Source organism: Dryobates pubescens, chromosome 4 (assembly GCF_014839835.1).
Source record: "Dryobates pubescens isolate bDryPub1 chromosome 4, bDryPub1.pri, whole genome shotgun sequence".
NCBI lineage: Eukaryota > Metazoa > Chordata > Aves > Piciformes > Picidae > Dryobates > Dryobates pubescens.
Genome location: NC_071615.1, coordinates 41,720,503 through 41,738,604, shown reverse-complemented (window position 1 = coordinate 41,738,604; position 18,102 = coordinate 41,720,503). Strand labels below are relative to the sequence as shown.

The following is an 18,102-nucleotide window of genomic DNA, read 5'->3' as shown; positions in this document are numbered from 1 at the left end:
GTAGTTCCCATGGCATCACTGGAATTAGCTTGCCGATAATAATGTCATTAGTGGCAGCCTGGGAATGGAGCAGGGAGGGGGAAAATCAATGCCTGAGCTTCGACCATGCTGGTGCCGTGCGTGGGGCTTGTTGAATGAAAGACTTGGATGGCAACCAAGTGAAGTGGTGGTATGTAGGGCTGCTGCAGAACAGAGATGCTAATAAGGCACAGGCTAGGAAGAGTAAGTAGGATCTGAGGCAATGTTGCACTGTTGTGGTGTCTTTGTTGGTTATGGGAGAGGGGAATTAAGCTTTCATCTTCTAGTATCTCCATATGGAGCTACTGTTATGTGTGGAACCATGCTAACATTTGTGATGAGTGTGGAAGGGTAAACAGAGTTAGATACTTCTGTGGTTCCTTGTCATTTCCCTTCCCTTTCTAAAAATACAGTAATGAGAATACAGGGAGGGAAAAAAAGCAGGTGGCATTGCTGAAATATGGGTTCTGGAATTCTCACAGGGTATGAAGGATGATTCTTCTATTTCATTTTTTTTTTTTAATGCTTAGAGTATACCAAGTGTGAATTGGATCCTTCTCAAAGTGAGGAATTAATTATGTTGCCTATAAGTTGGAATAATGTAAGGGAGCACCACACAATCCTCCTGTTGTACTGCCAGTGCACCTGCACAACGTCTTCTGTTCCACTTCCAGGCTTCTTTTAGACAATGTTTATTTGTGTCTTGTGGTGAGATAGGAGTTGCCAGTAAGCATCAGAATAGAGTATCTCTTAAGTCTGCCAAGATAAGGAAGTATCATGGTGAGTAAAGGTAGGGTAACCTGCCTCTTGTAGAGATGTTTATGCTGTCTCTCTTTGCCTTTGAGAGTTCTGCTTCACTGTTAATTTTGTAACTTTAAATCCCTAATCTTTATTGATCAGTGGTAAGATTTTGGCATTTGCATTTCCCTGCTGTGAAAAGTTATGTCATTTTCTTTATGATCTCTAATATGAGTCCTCTCTAATTTCACTCACCAATCAGTTATTCTCATGTTACATGAAACAGCACAGAAAGTCTTTTCTCTGTGCCATTTCATTATTTTGTATAATTGCATTATGTCTGCTGTAATCTCTCCTTTGTAAGGTAAATAGTCACAGGCTTTTCTGTCTCTTCTGATATTAAAATTTATCCAAATCCCTTACTATTCTTCCTACTATGATTGAATCCTCTCTGACATTTGAGCATCCATTTGTTGAGATGCTGCTACTAGTGCAGCATGTGGCGTGACAGAGATAATGCAGATCTAAATTAGACCAATGTTACCTCCCCACTGGTCATCATTTCATTCCTCATTTATCTGAACAGTTTCTTTAACTACATTTAAGAATTTAATTTAGAAGGGTGGCCTTCTTTTAGAAGTGTGCTGTGACCCTGAGGTGTTTTTACTGAGTTGATAAAGTTTGCTTGAAGAGGTATTAGAGCCTATGAAATTACACTTTCTCTAGTACATGCAGATTTTAATGTTGAGCCCCTCATGACACTACTATCTTTTCACCTAGCTTGTTTTAGGTTAGTGTTGAAATTATGTACTATTGTTTCTGATCTCTTCTGACCCAAATAGTCGTGTGTGTTGTCTACAGGCTTTGTCACTTCATTGATCATCTTCTTTTCCAAGAAGATAGGTAGTAAACAACACAGAACTGAATTTACCAAACCTTACCTAGATGGCTGAAACTTTTTCTCCACGTGAAACCAAAATTAAAGCTCTACCAAATTGTTTTGCAGACCCTGTCCAGAAGAATTTCAAATCCCTATTTGGAAACTCCTTCCAACAAGGTACTTGTCAAACTTCTGTTTAATTCCGTGTCATCAAACAACATACTAGGAATGTTGTTGGAGCACAAATACAGTCTGAGCAAGGAGTAGCTTGAGAGCAGCCTTGAGGAGAAGGACTTCGGGATGTCAGTTGATGAAAAAAACTCAACATAAGCTGGCAATGTATCATAGTATCAGTCAGGGTTGGAAGGGACCACAAGGATCATCTAGTTCCAACCCCCCTGCCATGGGCAGGGGCACCCCACACTAGATCAGGCTGGCCAGAGCCTCATCCAGCCTGGTCTTAAACACCTCCAGGGATGGCGCCCCAACCACCTCGCTGGACAACCCATTCCAGGGCTTCACCACTCTCATGGTGAAGAACTTCCTCCTCACATCCAGCCTGCATCTCCCCACCTCCAGCTTCATTCCATTCCCCCTAGTCCTATCATATGTGCTTGCAGCCTAGAAGGCCAACTGATGCATCCTGGGATGCATCAAGAGAAGTGAGAACCAGAAGGGTGAGGGAAGTGATTTTACCCCTCTGCTCGTGTGAGACCCCACCTGGAGTACTGTGTACAGTTCTAGTGTCCCCAGCTTAAGAATGACATGGAGCTGCTGGAGCAGGTCCCGAGGAGGGCCACAAAGATGATTTTTCATTGGAACTTGTATTTTGCTCAAAGGTAACAGTAAACCCTCTGATTTTTCTAAGGCTGCCAAATGCAAGAGTAGTCCAGCTCAAGGGGTCATCTGCAACCCATGATACACTGAGTATGGCAGAAGTTGGGATGCTTTTCCTATGGAGTTTTGGCTGCTTGCTTGTTGGCTAGCTGGGGAGAAGGCATTGCTCAGAGAGCAGACACTGGTGAGGCAATTTACTACCACAGGAATAAATCCCTGTTTGTCACAGTTTTCAATTTCTTTTTTCATTCAGATTTATGGAGAAAGTTCATCCTGTGCTGGGAGAGCTCTCAGAAATATTTTTACTATGCAAGCTTCTGACCTGATTAAAGACAGGGTGTACCTTACTGGCATTTGCAGGTAACCAAAGATCACTCATTTTAATCAGCTGAATGGGTTTTATTGGCTTCTGTCTATGGCCTGATTTGACAGGAGAGCAGAGTTCTGAGAGTGAGATGTTTGTGTTCCTAAGAGTCAAAAATACTTTCTAAAAAATTTGTTTAAAACTTTATTTGTTTAAAACTTTAAAACTATATTTTGATATCTTTCCTTGTCTTACTTTATCAGTTGTCAGAAAGTGGCAGTGGCCCGATAGGATGTTCATTAATTCAATTGCTTTATGCTTTCATATTCAGTTGTGTTTGTTATTGTGCTGAGAAGAAAGAACATTAAATTCAGCCCTGGTCTGGGGGGTATAAATGAGATTAATTGGATTCCTAAGGTTTAGTTACACTGTGATTTCTCTCCTTCTCTTTTTCTTCTCCTTCTCTTTTTCTTCTCCTTCTCTTTTTCTTCTCCTTCTCTTTTTCTTCTCCTTCTCTTTTTCTTCTCCTTCTCTTTTTCTTCTCCTTCTCTTTTTCTTCTCCTTCTCTTTTTCTTCTCCTTCTCTTTTTCTTCTCCTTCTCTTTTTCTTCTCCTTCTCTTTTTCTTCTCCTTCTCTTTTTCTTCTCCTTCTCTTTTTCTTCTCCTTCTCTTTTTCTTCTCCTTCTCTTTTTCTTCTCCTTCTCTTTTTCTTCTCCTTCTCTTTTTCTTCTCCTTCTCTTTTTCTTCTCCTTCTCTTTTTCTTCTCCTTCTCTTTTTCTTCTCCTTCTCTTTTTCTTCTCCTTCTCTTTTTCTTCTCCTTCTCTTTTTCTTCTCCTTCTCTTTTTCTTCTCCTTCTCTTTTTCTTCTCCTTCTCTTTTTCTTCTCCTTCTCTTTTTCTTCTCCTTCTCTTTTTCTTCTCCTTCTCTTTTTCTTCTCCTTCTCTTTTTCTTCTCCTTCTCTTTTTCTTCTCCTTCTCTTTTTCTTCTCCTTCTCTTTTTCTTCTCCTTCTCTTTTTCTTCTCCTTCTCTTTTTCTTCTCCTTCTCTTTTTCTTCTCCTTCTCTTTTCTTCTCCTTCTCTTTTTCTTCTCCTTCTCTTTTTCTTCTCCTTCTCTTTTTCTTCTCCTTCTCTTTTTCTTCTCCTTCTCTTTTTCTTCTCCTTCTCTTTTTCTTCTCCTTCTCTTTTTCTTCTCCTTCTCTTTTTCTTCTCCTTCTCTTTTTCTTCTCCTTCTCTTTTTCTTCTCCTTCTCTTTTTCTTCTCCTTCTCTTTTTCTTCTCCTTCTCTTTTTCTTCTCCTTCTCTTTTTCTTCTCCTTCTCTTTTTCTTCTCCTTCTCTTTTTCTTCTCCTTCTCTTTTTCTTCTCCTTCTCTTTTTCTTCTCCTTCTCTTTTTCTTCTCCTTCTCTTTTCTTCTCCTTCTCTTTTTCTTCTCCTTCTCTTTTTCTTCTCCTTCTCTTTTCTTCTCCTTCTCTTTTTCTTCTCCTTCTCTTTTTCTTCTCCTTCTCTTTTTCTTCTCCTTCTCTTTTTCTTCTCCTTCTCTTTTTCTTCTCCTTCTCTTTTTCTTCTCCTTCTCTTTTTCTTCTCCTTCTCTTTTTCTTCCTTTTTTCTCTGTTCTTTTATTTTATTTCATTTTATTTTATTTTTTGCTTGTAATTTATGGAGTGATAATGAAGTGATATTCTATTTATGTTGCATTACAGTATAAATGCTTCCACCTATTTTCAATTATGCCCAAACCATGCAAGTTTCTATTACAGCACTATTCATGTCAGTATTTAAGAAAAAGCCACTGCTGCTACTTTTTTTTTTTTAATGATTTAAAAATATAAGTTTACCAATAAGATGAAAGATGAAGTACATCCTAGAGTAACACTCAACATCTTACACATCTTGCATAGCTGTATTGTCTGTGCTCACAAAAGAAATAAAATACTGGGGCTAAAGGGTGGATTCTATTTAGCCATGATACATCTTTGGGTGACTGCCTGCAAGCAGCATAAATTGAAGTGAATCTCACATGAATGAGATGTAAGGGAACTTGAATTCAACTAATGTGAGTTCCCTCTTTAACAAGGGGCATCCCTTGAGACTTGCCAGAGTAATTTCTTCCCTTGAAGTGGATTACAAAAATTAGTAATTGAGAGAAATGGTTTGCACTGCTGAACAAAAGGATTCATTCACTTTTATAGCTTGAACAATAGCTCTTTATAATGAAAGTGCATTTTAGCATTACTGTGGTGTAAAAAGTCGTGTTTTGCTTGTTTTCAGGAGAAGCTGTGTTGGATCAGAGCTGGTAGACTGGCTCTTGGAGCAGTGCCCTTTTGTGAAGTGCAGGTCTACAGCAGCTGGAGTGTGGCAGCTCCTCCTGGATATGGGCATTATATTATCAGGTCAGTTTTGATCTTCAGCATGAGGAAGCTTGTCAGTTTCTCCTGCATAAGATAAATTTTTTTTTTTTGATGGGAGAAGAAAGAGAGAAGGAGGGAAAAAAAAAAAGGTAGATTGATCCTTTTTTTTTTCTTGACAGTTGTTTATTTTATGGCATCCTTGGTAGAGTCACATCTGTGACCTTTCATTTCATAATACCAAATATGGTCATCTTTATTTTTTTAAGGCAGGCAATTTCCTTCCTTTTACTTTAGCAAATGTAATTGCTTATTACAAAATTGCAGTCAGAGTACATGTCTTTTCCAGCCTGTTTTGTTCTCCTCATGCTCTTTTTAGGTTTTTCACGAGACAGCAGCAGTTTAGTCATGGCAGGTCATGACTTTGCTAGATAACTCCTCTAGCTGTTAGTGGTTTTTCCTCCCTCTGTCTGTTTTTCAAAAGTTTAGATTATAGAATCATAGAATTGGAAGGGACCTCAAGGATCATCTAGTTCCAACCCCCCTGCCATGGGCAGGACACCTCACACTACATCAGGTTGCTCAGAGCTACATCCAGCCTGGCCTTAACCTCCATCACCTCCCTGGACAACCTGTTCCAACATCTCACCACCTTCATGGTGAAGAATTTCTTCCTAACATCCAGCCTGAATCTACCCATTTCTATTGTTCCATTCCCCCATGTCCTATCATTACCTGATACCCTTAAAAGTTCCTCACCAGCATTCTTGTAGGCCCTCTTCAGATACTGGAAGGGCACAATAAAGTCTCCATGGAGCAATGGATTGAGAGAGAATTCAGCTCCTTGAGATGGTGGTGATAGTAGGTCTACCCTGACTGTCCCTACCTTCCCCACTGAATTTAGGGCTTTGGTCCAGCCCAAGTGTTTGTCAATAATTACACTGGTAACCAACCTCAGGAAATCTGATGGACTTTTTATCTGGGACTACTGAGGTAGCTCAACTCAAAGCATACCCTTCTCTGGAGTCTGTGCTAGACACTGAAGTATGCCCTTTGTAAAAAGGTGAAGTGTTATAGAAGAGTTCTGCTTATGTACAGTGTCCTTAAAGATTTTCTTCTGCTCCAACTACGTCGTCAATATGTGTGATCATGGAGCATCAACAGGGGCTGAATGATGTCCCTGTTTGAAGAGAAGCTAGGATAATGATGGGTTGGTCCCCATCGTTGAACTTTGTTTACTAATGCCTGGCCATTGGTGAGAGCAATTTAGATACCAATGGCAATCAAGGCTCAGAAGTCTGACAAGTGATTCTGAATTGATTCCAAAAGTGGTTAAATACTCAGCAGTCTTAACACTTGAATTTCAGGATCTGCAGCTCTTCAAATTGAGGTTTTGAGTTGTCCTCTTTGGATGCACTGAGTTAATACAAGACAGCAAGATAGCTTCTATGCTGAGTTTGTGATTGTTTTGTCTTGTGTCGTGGTGCAGCTCAACATTTTTAAAGTCAAGTGCAATACAAAATGTGGTGGTGGAGCAGAACATTTACTTGGCAAAAGTTTAAAAGCTATCTAATTTTTGTTTTATTTTTTTTCAACAGTGGACAGACAACTCTATTTCCAAGACACTCATGCTTTCTACCAGTTCTCAGCAGATGAATGTACCTACCTTTTCTGTGAATTTGAGAAAGAGGAAGGATGGAAGAATGGAGTAAAGCTCCTACTTCAGCTGTTGCCATTGTCTCCTCCCAGGATTGACATGTGTAATCTGTAAGTGTGCATACACAGCTCTTTACAACTTTTGGTGACTGGTTTGTAAGTGACAGGTTTGTAATGACACTGTTTGCTCCCAAACCACTGTGCAAAGGAAACAACTTTCTTTTCAGGGTTGATGAGCTTTGTAGAGACAGGCTTCTTATTTGAGAAACTCAGTGTGGGTAAACAAAAGAAGGCACTTAAGGTTTTTTGTTAATTGTGGTTGCTTTGCACTAGGTTGCTGGCTCTGTCTTGATGTATTGCCTGGGTAAATGGTGTTGGTTTGGTTTGTTGTTTGTTTGGCTTTTTTCCTGATCTTCTCTCACATTTGGATGTTTAACATGAATTAGTCAGCAGGCATCTTCTGGATCTGATGGACTAGCAGATCAGATGCCCTTGTGGTATGTCAGGATCAGCTATAAGATGGATAGAGAGGATGGGTAGAAATGAGGTAGCCTCTGTCATCTGATTTTAGACTGCTACTGCATGATTGCCAGAACTCTGTAGTCCCACATTATTCTTCCATTCTCATGCCTTTTAAGAGTTTCACTTCCTGCATGCTTTTTTTACTTGTCTGATGGATATTACCTGTGCTGATATAGCTGCACTCTAAACAACTAGAAGGAAACTAGTTATTTGTGCCACAATAAGAGGCCAGAGTATAGGAGAAAGGTGCCAGTGAGAGATCTGGAGGCTCATGACCCTTGATGCCTTAGCAAATCTGCAGGATCTGGGCTGGCCAATAGACAAGTTGAGTTAAATTCTTCTGTTGTCCTTAGCATGATGATACTTATATCATGGGAGCTATTACTCTGCCACTACTAGACTTTGATGTCAGAGATAAAACTTTCTTCTGTAAGTATTTTCCTTCTCTACATATTAGATTAACCCCTCTGCCACCATTCTCTCAAATGAACAAAGCCCAGAGTCCCTGTAAGCTGTCTCAAGCTCAGGTTATTAAATTCAGACACATTGAGCTAGGAGAAAAAATACTCTGTCTTTTCTCTGTTTCTGCTCCCTCCCCTATTGCTGACTGCCCTCACTAACCAGAAATTGGCAGTTCTGGAGTGGGGATTCCCTTGAAAACACATTTGTCTGATCAGCTTGAGTGAGCATAGCCAAGTCAAAAGGACCCCAGACTGGCCAGAGTAGGGGACTACTCATTCTCAGTAAATGACTCATATGTGAGAAAAATCTTTGAATATCTCATTCAAATAGAATTTATTGTCTTCCAACCTAGTCTGGATGCAAAGCAGATTGGCTGTTCCTTAACTATCAGGGTGATTTCACCTTGATTGCAATGGGAATTGGCATTTTCCTCATTATCACTGCAGATCAAGCCACTTTTTGTGGTTCATGACTACTTGTACAAAGGCTTGGAATCTGAAAAGCAGAGCAGATAGGTCATGTTGATGTGCTACATGAGTAGGAAAATGGATTGAAGACTTTTGAAGTTAGAGTTAAATGTGTCCTGCATGCTGACCTTGACTGGAGAGCACCACTATTTTACAGTCTGCTTTGGAGTTTACTGTTACAGTGCAACTGTCATTTCTAGTGGAGGATGATCTCTGTCACATGAATTGAGCAGTTAATCATTAATGTACCTTTCCAGCTCCTTCCTGCTCACATTATTCAAATTTTACTTGAAGCTGGATTCCTTTTGGGAATATTGTCACAGAAGAATTATTTTCTAGAGGTTTTACCTGTCAGATTGGGAGGGTGCTTTTAAAGAATAATATATATATTGAAGGAATAGAATTTTAAATTATGGTGTACTCTCAAGGGAGTGTGATATTAAAGGGAAAGGAGGCTTTTCCAGGCTCAAAATTTTCCATGCTTAATGCAAATAATAGACTACTAAAACACAATCTGAAAGAGAATAGATGTGATGAGGTGTTTAATATTATTTGACCAGGTTAGATAAATCCATGTACTCTTTCATTAAGAAAGATGACAGTTGAAAAAAACTCTTGAAGTGAGTGTTTGTCTCTTCTCCAATGTATATGCTGGCTTGCATCCCATTGGAAACATATTTTTTTCTTGTAATTTAGTGGTTTTGTATTAATTTTTCTGTCTTCGTTTTTCTCACCGTCTGTACTGACAGCATTTGTTCTGTGTGCACACAGGGAGAGAGGAATTCTTAGCTTACCAATTAGATTCCCTGCTTTTGATGAAATCAGAATCAACTGCCTGCCTGTTCAATTGCCAGAATCAGTTGCCAGCAGAAGGCAATGTTGGACATCTCCTGGTGGTCCTGTGAGCCAGAAAGCTCTGTCTCCTTCGCAGTTTGTGGGCAGCTGTCTTGCGCTCGCCCAGACTGCTGGTTGGGTCTCTATGGATCACCGTGAATCTGTTCTCTCAGAGTGAGTCTGGAGGTCTGAGTAAGCAGCTCTGGGGACTTTCTTAGCAGCTCTTTGGGAAACCCTCTGCAATCTGCTCTACACATTTTTGATGGACTTGTGGTGGTGTTGTTTTTTCTGATCGGCATTGGCAGTGTTACCAAGTAATGGTGCAGTCCATTCTACAATGAAAATGGTGTTATGAAGCCTGAGACGTGCTTACAGCTCCTGAATAAATGCTCCCTGTCTTCTTTCGACCTTGCCAAACTCCCTACAGGAAACATAAAATTGGTGGGAATCTACCATGGAAAACAAGATAGGACATTGCAAAATTTTAGCAGTTCATACTAAACTGAAGGCTAATTTTGTTATATATATTCCACAGGACTGAGCCCCTGTAATTATTGTCAAATGAGATGGGATTGATGCAGAGGCCTATTGGAGTCATTAAGCACCCTGTGCTAATCACAGCCAGTTCTACTTGAATAGCAAAGACCTGAATATTGCAATAGCCTGGGAACAAAAGATCTGTACTGAAATCTGTGCCATAGACTACTTTATGACCTTGAGCAATCAGTTAGGCTCTCATCCAATTCCCCCTGAATTCTTTTCCAGTGACTACAGCTTTGTATCAGGTGTTTTAGTCTATTTCTTTGTAAATGGCAGTGTTTTTAACACCTAATTCCCATAACTATTGGCAGATTCAATGAAGATGCCAAGAATGCAGTGGGTACCCTAGACTATTGAAATGTATCCCATAATACATTAAAAAATATATTTAAAGGAAGTTAACAGAGGATTTATTTTTCTTTAATTCATATTGCTTGTTATTTTCTTTTCAGAAGTGTTGCAACTATCTCCTGTATCTTCTGCCCTGAAGTACTTTCCATGGTATTAATGTCAGAAAAATGCCCATTCTTAAAAGCAGTTTGTTTTGAATACAAATAGCCAGGATAAGATATAATGTAATTACTGCCCTATGGAGTTCCCTGGAAAGCTTTTGCTGAACACAGACAATTCTCAGGTATCCATGAATCTTTTGTTGGCCTTCTAGGTGGATTGTAAAGCCAGCATAGAGGCACATGTAGTGGCTCTACATTGAACAGTTGAGGTCCAGGTCCAGGCTCATGGGTATATCCATACTGATTCTTCTGTTCCAGGCTGGGAAGCATGGTAGTTGCTTTCACAGGGTATACAGAAATAATTGTGCTGGGATTCAGCTTGCCTCTATGCAGACCTAGGGAAAGCATTGCTGCATCTTGCTCTGCTCAGTGCAGAGTGGTGTCACTCAGTGCTTTCTGACTTCAATGTTTTAATCAAGGAAAGAAACTTTTGGACGTGGGCTGTAAGAACCACAGTGTACCAGCTGCATGTTCCACAAGTTGTCAGCGCTCTCTTTAAACACATCAAGGCAGAGGAGTTTGTGCAGCAGATCGAGAGGAGTTCTCCTCCCCCTCTGCTCTGCCCTGGTGAGGCCACACCTGGAATATTGCATCCAGTTCTGGGCTCCCCAGTTCAAGGGGGACAGGGATCTACTTAAGAGTCCAATGGAGGGCTACAAGGATGATTAAGGGACTGGAGCACTGGCCTATGAGGAGAGGCTGAGAGACCTGGGGCTCTTTAGTCTGAAGAAGAGAAGACTGAGAGGGGATTTAATAAATGTTTATAAATATCTGAGGATTGGGTGTCAGGAAGGGAGGGACAGGCTCTTTTGTGTTGCACCCTGTGATAGGACAAGGAGCAGTGGATATGAACTACCCCACAGGAGGTTCCACCTCAACATGAGGAGGAACTTCTTCACTGTGTGAGGGTCCCTGGAGGTGTTCAAGAGGGGATTGGACATGGCACTTGGTGCCATGGCCTAGTCATGAGGTCTGTGGAGACAGGTTGGACTTGATGATCCTCGAGGTCTCTTCCAACTTTAGTTATACTGTGATACTGTGACCTCTGTGATACTGTGATACAGATCACTGGAACAGGCTCCCCAGAGAGGTGGTGGAGTCTCCTTCTCTGGAGACTTTCAAGACCCATATGTATGTGTTCCTGTGTGACCTGAGCTAGATTCTATGGTCCTGTTTTAGCAGGACTTGATCTTCAGCAGTCCCTTCCAACCCCCAACATCCTGTGATCCTGTGAAGACATAAGAGTGATTAAATAATTTACTCGAAGACAGAAGCTTCTGCCATTACCTGGGATTTATGTTCATTACAGCAACTGCAGTTTTATGTTGCTTGCTCAGTTTGCTGGCATGCCACATTTCTCAAAAACATGAAAAGATCTCAAGGCTGTTTTCTTTTTCTTCTTCTCATATTAACCCTTCCACATCAGCATCCTCCTCCTGATTGTCAACAAACCTTCCAAAAGGCTCACAGATATTTTAGTGATGGGAATTAGACTGTTTAAAAAACCAACCTATGCTCCTGTCCCATGCTGTCCATGGCTTTTTCCATGTGGTCCAGACTTCCATGGCAGTTTCTCTAAGAGTTCTTCCTGCCCTGCCCCATTTTTGCAAAGACACATTAATCTCTGTGTCTTGTGAACAACTGTCAAGACAACCTAACAGTGTTCTGAGCTGCTGCTTTAGTTGGCTAGTTTATGGCTTCTTACATGTATTATTTTCATTTTCACTTTGTCACATGTGAAGTTTGGTATTTTAAAACTGATTTTGATGTCTGCTTTTATCTATCTGAGCTTGTGTTCCATAGGTGTTGCTCCACACCTACACAAAGTTGGTTGGTGGGCAGATGGAAAACTTTTCTCTGGTGATGGAATGTATTTTTAGCAAAGCAAAATATGCATTCAAATAAGCCACTCTGAACTAAGAGGGTCTTGCACTCTTCAGCTTTTCATCATATTTTTATAGTTGAAGAATTCTCTCAGACTGTTTTATGTTAGCCAAATCAAAAGAGTTCTTGACAGGAAAGGACAAAGGGTGTACTCTGTTGTTACTGACACAATTAATTATTGTCATGTTGCAGTCGTCATGTGGCATCTCAAAAGCCCTTTTACATTAGTGCCTGTGGCTACACAGTTCTTCGCTTTCCAGGAATCAAAAGATGTTGAAACAGAATGAAAGAAATAATAAAATCTTATTTTTCTGTTTTTTGAGGCCTGATCAAAAAATAGAAGACACAGCAGAGACCAATGCTGAAATTCTTGCTCGTCTCACTTCTGCGGTAAGGTCACTGCATCAAAGTTTGTACTGATCATGTTTGAAATGTTGTCATGTTTTGGATCTTTTCAAATTAAAGACTTGGTCTTAGTGAGCAGGTGTTTGTAATGCAAACTACTTTTCAGTATTTGAAAGGAGGAAGCTTTGCTGAGGTCTTAGTGTGCAATTCCAAAGCTATTAAAATCAGAAGAACTGCCGCAGCTTGCTCTCTTATAATCTATGCGTTTCATGGCCCAGGAGATACTGATTTGGAGGATTGTAGTGATTTTTCTGCCAAGCAGCTTACACTCAGATCCTCTTGGTCAAGTGGACATCAGTGCAGGAGATGAGGTGGGGGACAAAGGGATAGAAAGGGCCTCAGCAGCCCTGGCATAGATTATCATAGGCTTCTGAGGACAGCCACTTGGGAAGCTTGTGTATGTGGCTTCCCAACTGTTTAGCCTCAGTAAATTCCATCATAACCAACAACAGCTTATCCTGCGTGTGCTAGAATTTGGTACATCTTATGTTGTATGAGCGTTGTTCTAAGGAGCAGACAGATAGAACTTCAGAACGTTAGCCTAGATTCAATCTGTGCACTGGTACCAAGTGCATCTTTGATAAGCTTGTAGGTGATGCAAAACGGGGAATAATGGTGCTGCTATTCAGAGGGACCTTGTCAGGCTGGAGAAATGGGCCAGTGGGACCCCCATGAAGATCATCAAAGGGCACTGCAATGTCATGCATCTGGCCAGAGAGAGGTCGTGGGGTTTCCTTCTCTGGAGACTTTCAAGACCTATCTGGATTCATTCCTGTGCAATCTGTGCTAGAGTCTATGGTTCTGCTCTGGCAGCGGGGTTGGACTCGATCTTCAGAGGTCCCTTCCAACCCCTAACATCCTGTGATCCTATGATCTTTTCAAAAGCCCATACTAGCTCTAGGAAACACTGACTGTTTCTCTCAAAAGTTTTGCCTCTCAGAAAGAGAGGAATAACGTCTTTTTAATCAGTTAAAAGAAAGGAAGCACTCAACAAAACAAAGTGACTTTCTGGGTTTAAGAACTGGATTTAACTGCTGCTGGATACACTTGAGTAGAATGCATATCTTTAAGCATGTGAGTAATTGACAGAAGAGAGTTCAGAGTGCTTCACATCCAGCTTGCAAGGTCAAACCTTTGAACTGCATCCTGAGTGATTCCAGCAGCAAGGCACATGGACAGGGTTTTTCAAATGAACCATTTTATTGCTGTAGCTAACTACCTAAAGAAAAATGAGGTAGTTGCATCTCCCGATGGCCTGAGACTCATCTATTGCCATGGTGGTGTCAAGACCAATCTTTTCTTCTGCATTTTCTGATTTTCCACAAAACTGCAGGCTTTCTGCAACAATTTTCTAGTGTAACCTTGGAAAAAAGATGTAGGGCCAGAGCAGAATCTTCCAAGTATTAACATGTGTATGTGAACCTCTCCCTCGTATCCCTTCAGAATAGTGCTTTTCCTCCATACAGTAGTCTAGGGTCTAAAGTGTTCCCTGCAAGGTTATGGAAAGCCTTTATGTGTCCTAAGGGAATTTGAACCTTCAGCTTGTACCACTCAGCAGAGGGCTGGACTAATCAGGATATAGGTTCTCATTTGCTTGTTTGTTTACTTATTACCAGCTTCAGGATTTTAATGGGGAAAAAAGAATCCTCTGAACAGAAGCTGGAAGCCAAAAGGAAATTGGACGTGGCACTTGGTGCCATGGTCTAGTCATGAGGTCTACCGAGACAGGTTGGACTCGATTATCCTTGGGGTCTCTTCCAACCTTAGTTATACTGTGATACTGTGAAGGTATCAGCCATGACTGGAAATGAGTTCAACAATGTTTTGTGTGTTGGCTCACTGAATATTTATGTATTTTTGTACAGAATAAAACCAGTCTTCCTTAAAAAAAAAAAAAAAATCTTCCTTCAGAATCCTGTTCACAATATTCCTCCAACCAGGGTTTCAGAAGTGAGGTGCAAAAAACCCCTCAAAACCTTATTTTCAAGCTGGCACTAAAGTATTTGCTGATTAGCAGCGGCTCTTTTGTGCCTTTCTAGATTGGAAGGTTCAAATCCCATTGACGCTGCTAGTAGCATTGTCTCTTCTGTGGTTTTAATTCTTATTTTCTTCCAAGGAACTACAACAACATTTTGTGTCAGGTCAGAAGGACGTTTCTATGTCAACTGATTTTGAGGATTAAATTCCCCAATTGTCAAACTTAAAGTGGTTTTTAAGATCCATCCCAAGCAACACCGGGAGGAATCTGTGCGCCTGAAATATAAATCACTATTTTAGCATCTGAAAGTGCAGGAAAAAAACTGTGAGCAAGCATGCAGATAGGGCCTAGTTACATATTTCTGTAACTATAAAAGCTATTGCTGTTGCAGAGAGGGAGAACTCACCCCACACAAATTTAAGTGGCCATATGGCAGGCATTTACATCTGAGCTAGCATACCCAATCTCTCCTTACTGGGAGGAAACAGAAATAAGCACTTTTAGGATGCTGAATATAAGGTTTGTTTTGAAAGTCTACCTTAGGTAAAAACAGTCACACCTTAGGTTCCTCTGGTAAGGTATCCACTTTCCATAAGGAGTTACAGAGTGACTAGTGCAGGCATAGCCATCTCTACAAGTGTGGTCAGTTCCTCTCGCCATCTTTCTTTACTATACTCTGACTTTTTGTTGGCTTTTCTCTACTATTTTTTGATACCAGGTGTTGTTTCTCTTGGAGAGTTCCAGGTTCCACATTCACTGCATACCTTATGATTTTTATTGTTATTTAAAAAAAAAAAAATTTTGGGTGATTCAGCCTGTCTAGATCTCATTAACTAGGGAAATATGCTCTCGATGTTAAATGGTTATGGAGGTTGTAGAAGATAATACTGATAGCTATGGTGAATGATACCAAGTCAGAAAGGCAGTGGGGAAAAAAATGTGGAGGTTTTTTTATCATCTTAATTTGTGCATAATGTATGGAGCACACCACTTTTAAGAGCAGTCAGATACAAAAGATGAGAATCTATCTTGTTGAGATAGTTATCTTTACACTTTATTCTAAGATAGAAGAAGCAGAGTCAATGTAACTGAATGGATCCTATCAAGTTACATGCTCGTATTACGTGCTCCATTACAATGAGTGACTGACAACACCATCAAACTTAAATTGCAAAGGCAGCTGACATGCCAGCAGTGCAAAGTGCCATTTGAAATGTGTTTGCATCAGATAATCTTTTTGGTCATGAATTTTAAAGAAAATGCAATGATTACTCCTGGGCTTAAAGAAGCATTCCAGAGCTGTCATACGTTCTGCGTCACATCCCACATTCGATGTCCTCTGTGCTAAATCCAGAGCACAGTGGGAAGGCTATGAGTGCTTCCACCGCAAAGCTCTTACCTTACCTTACGATGGGTCAGAAGGCAGTATCAGGATGTTGCAGCCCAGAAAGCCAATCACATCCTGGGCTGCATCAAGAGAAGCATAGCCAACAGGTCAAGAAAGGTGATTCTCTCTCTCTACTCTGCGCTGGTGAGACCCCACCTGGAGTACTGCATCCAGTTCTGGACCCCCTATTACAGAAAGGATCTGGATATGCTGGAGTGTGTCCAAAGCAGGGCCATGAGGATGATTGGAGGGCTACAGCTTCTGTCCTATGAGGACAGACTGAGGGAGTTGGGGCTGATCAGTCTGGAGAAGAGAAGGCTCCATGGAGACCTAATTGTAGCCTTTCAGTATCTTAAGGGGGCTACAAGAAAGCTGGGGAGGGACTTTTTAGGGTGTCAGGTAATGATAGGACTAGGGGGAAGGAAAAAAATTCAAAATGGGTAGATTCAGATTGTATATTAGGAAGAAGCTCTTCAGCATGAGACACTGGAACATGCTGCCCAGGGAGGTGGTAGAAGTCCCTTCCCTGGAGGTTAAGGCTAATCTGGATGTGGCTCTGAGCAACCTGATCTAGTGTGAGGTGTCCATCCCCATGGCAGGAGGATTGGAACCAGATGATCCTTGAGGTCCCTTCCAACCCTGATTCTATGATGCTATGATTCTATGCTGTTAATGCAGTATATCTGGGAAATAGAGTTGTTTGGTACTTGAAGATGTCACTCAGTACTACTTTTGTTTAGAGTCCAACCAACTATCATTACTTGAAATGCACAAAGGCACACTAGACGTTCTTTTTCAAAACACTGCTGTTCAGAGTTGCATGATTTCAATTTGAGCTTCTGTAAGACTGCCACTTTGTCTCTGGGCCTGAGGTCTTATTTGGGATGTTGATTGCATGAATACTGTTCCACAAATATAGGCATAAAAAAAGAGAGATGAGGGAAGGATAAGTAAAGGTGCTGTTAGATGCACAACTATTCTTTCTATGCTAAAATGATCAGGTTCATGGATGAGAGAAGAACAATGGTAGTCCTCTCTTGCAAAAGCTTCCTCTGTCCTTTCCAGATCACCATGTAAATATGCCTATTGTATTTAATTGAGAAGTAGCATACATGGTTACCACTCTGTATGCACACTCTTGCTCTTTCCTATCACAAAAAGAAAACTGGTTAAGATGTGATAACATGCCAACAGCACTCAAAGTGTTCTCTTTCAGATTTTCATATTTCTATAAATACTGTGTGGCAAGCTGGCCTTTAAACTGAATTGATTTTGACATCTGCAATGCTAGTCAAAAATGGGAGACTATTTAGATGCTGCTAGTTCTGTACCAACAAGCTATGTGTATAAACCACTTGTTATTTTTATTTGATGTCTCAATATGGTAGGCACAGCTTCTGCACAAATGTATATTTATGTATATTTTACATTGAGTCCACTTTTTTTATCTTCAATGTGACATGCAACCATCAAGTTTTGTCAAACAAGCAGTAACTGAAATCCTGTTAGGAAGAAGTATGATAATGTGCAGCATGTGTGCTGCGAGGGATGAATGTTGTACATGGATTTCCAGGGGTGTAACGATGCATAGCAATTGCATGGCCAGCAGAGATGTCGAGTGCATTGACAGTAAAATAGAGGAAAGCATCTAGACTGTCAAACCTAGGGACAGCAGGCAAATCCAGAAGGATGCTCAGCAGTACCAGTTCTTTGTGATTTGAGTCAGTCCTATGTAAGGGAGTCTAAGTAATACGCCACCTGCATTGCTGACAGACAGCAAACAAAGAGGTATTTTGTACATCACAGGCAAAATGCTGAAAAAACAACCTTTTTATTGCCTGTGATGTTAGCACTGTTTTTCTGACTTAGAAAAAGCCGCCTCTTAAGCAAAAAGAATACTGCAAATATAACTGTAGGGCACCACAATGCTGCCTTCTTTTTGCCTTCCTTTTCTTTTTTTAAATAAGCTCATCTTTTCTTTACACTCAGAGAGAGATTTGCATTTTTTCTATTGTTTGAGTGGGTTAATTGGTAAATTTACAACTGTTGCAGATTGTGGAGTCTCCTAAGGCTAATCTTGAGATAATACATTTGTGAAATGCTAAAAGATAAAGATGAGGCATCTGTTATGTGCACTGTTTCATACTGTCAGTTACCTATGAGAATAGATCCGCATTGGGGCATTTACATTGGTACCTCCCGCTGAGTTTAATGGAGAGGGAATGAGCAGCTTGGTCGTGAAAAGTTGTGGTGTTTTTATTCAGAAACAACTTGGGCTTTTATTGAAACTCCTGCTTTTACTCTGGATAGCTCATATTTACTATTGCTAGCGTATATTA

General features: G+C 40.6%; 1 protein-coding gene across 1 annotated transcript in view; it reads left to right on the top strand.

The window, feature by feature from the left end:
• The window catches only part of RAPGEF5 (Rap guanine nucleotide exchange factor 5), a 174,622-nt gene that overhangs the window by 33,017 nt on the left and 123,503 nt on the right, over positions 1-18,102 (top strand). Inside the window, exons 2-6 of the mRNA XM_054161174.1 lie at positions 1,763-1,813; positions 2,727-2,833; positions 5,040-5,161; positions 6,715-6,883; positions 12,317-12,383. Of these exons, the coding sequence (XP_054017149.1) occupies positions 1,763-1,813; positions 2,727-2,833; positions 5,040-5,161; positions 6,715-6,883; positions 12,317-12,383 (516 nt within the window). The remainder of the gene's footprint in view (positions 1-1,762; positions 1,814-2,726; positions 2,834-5,039; positions 5,162-6,714; positions 6,884-12,316; positions 12,384-18,102) is intronic.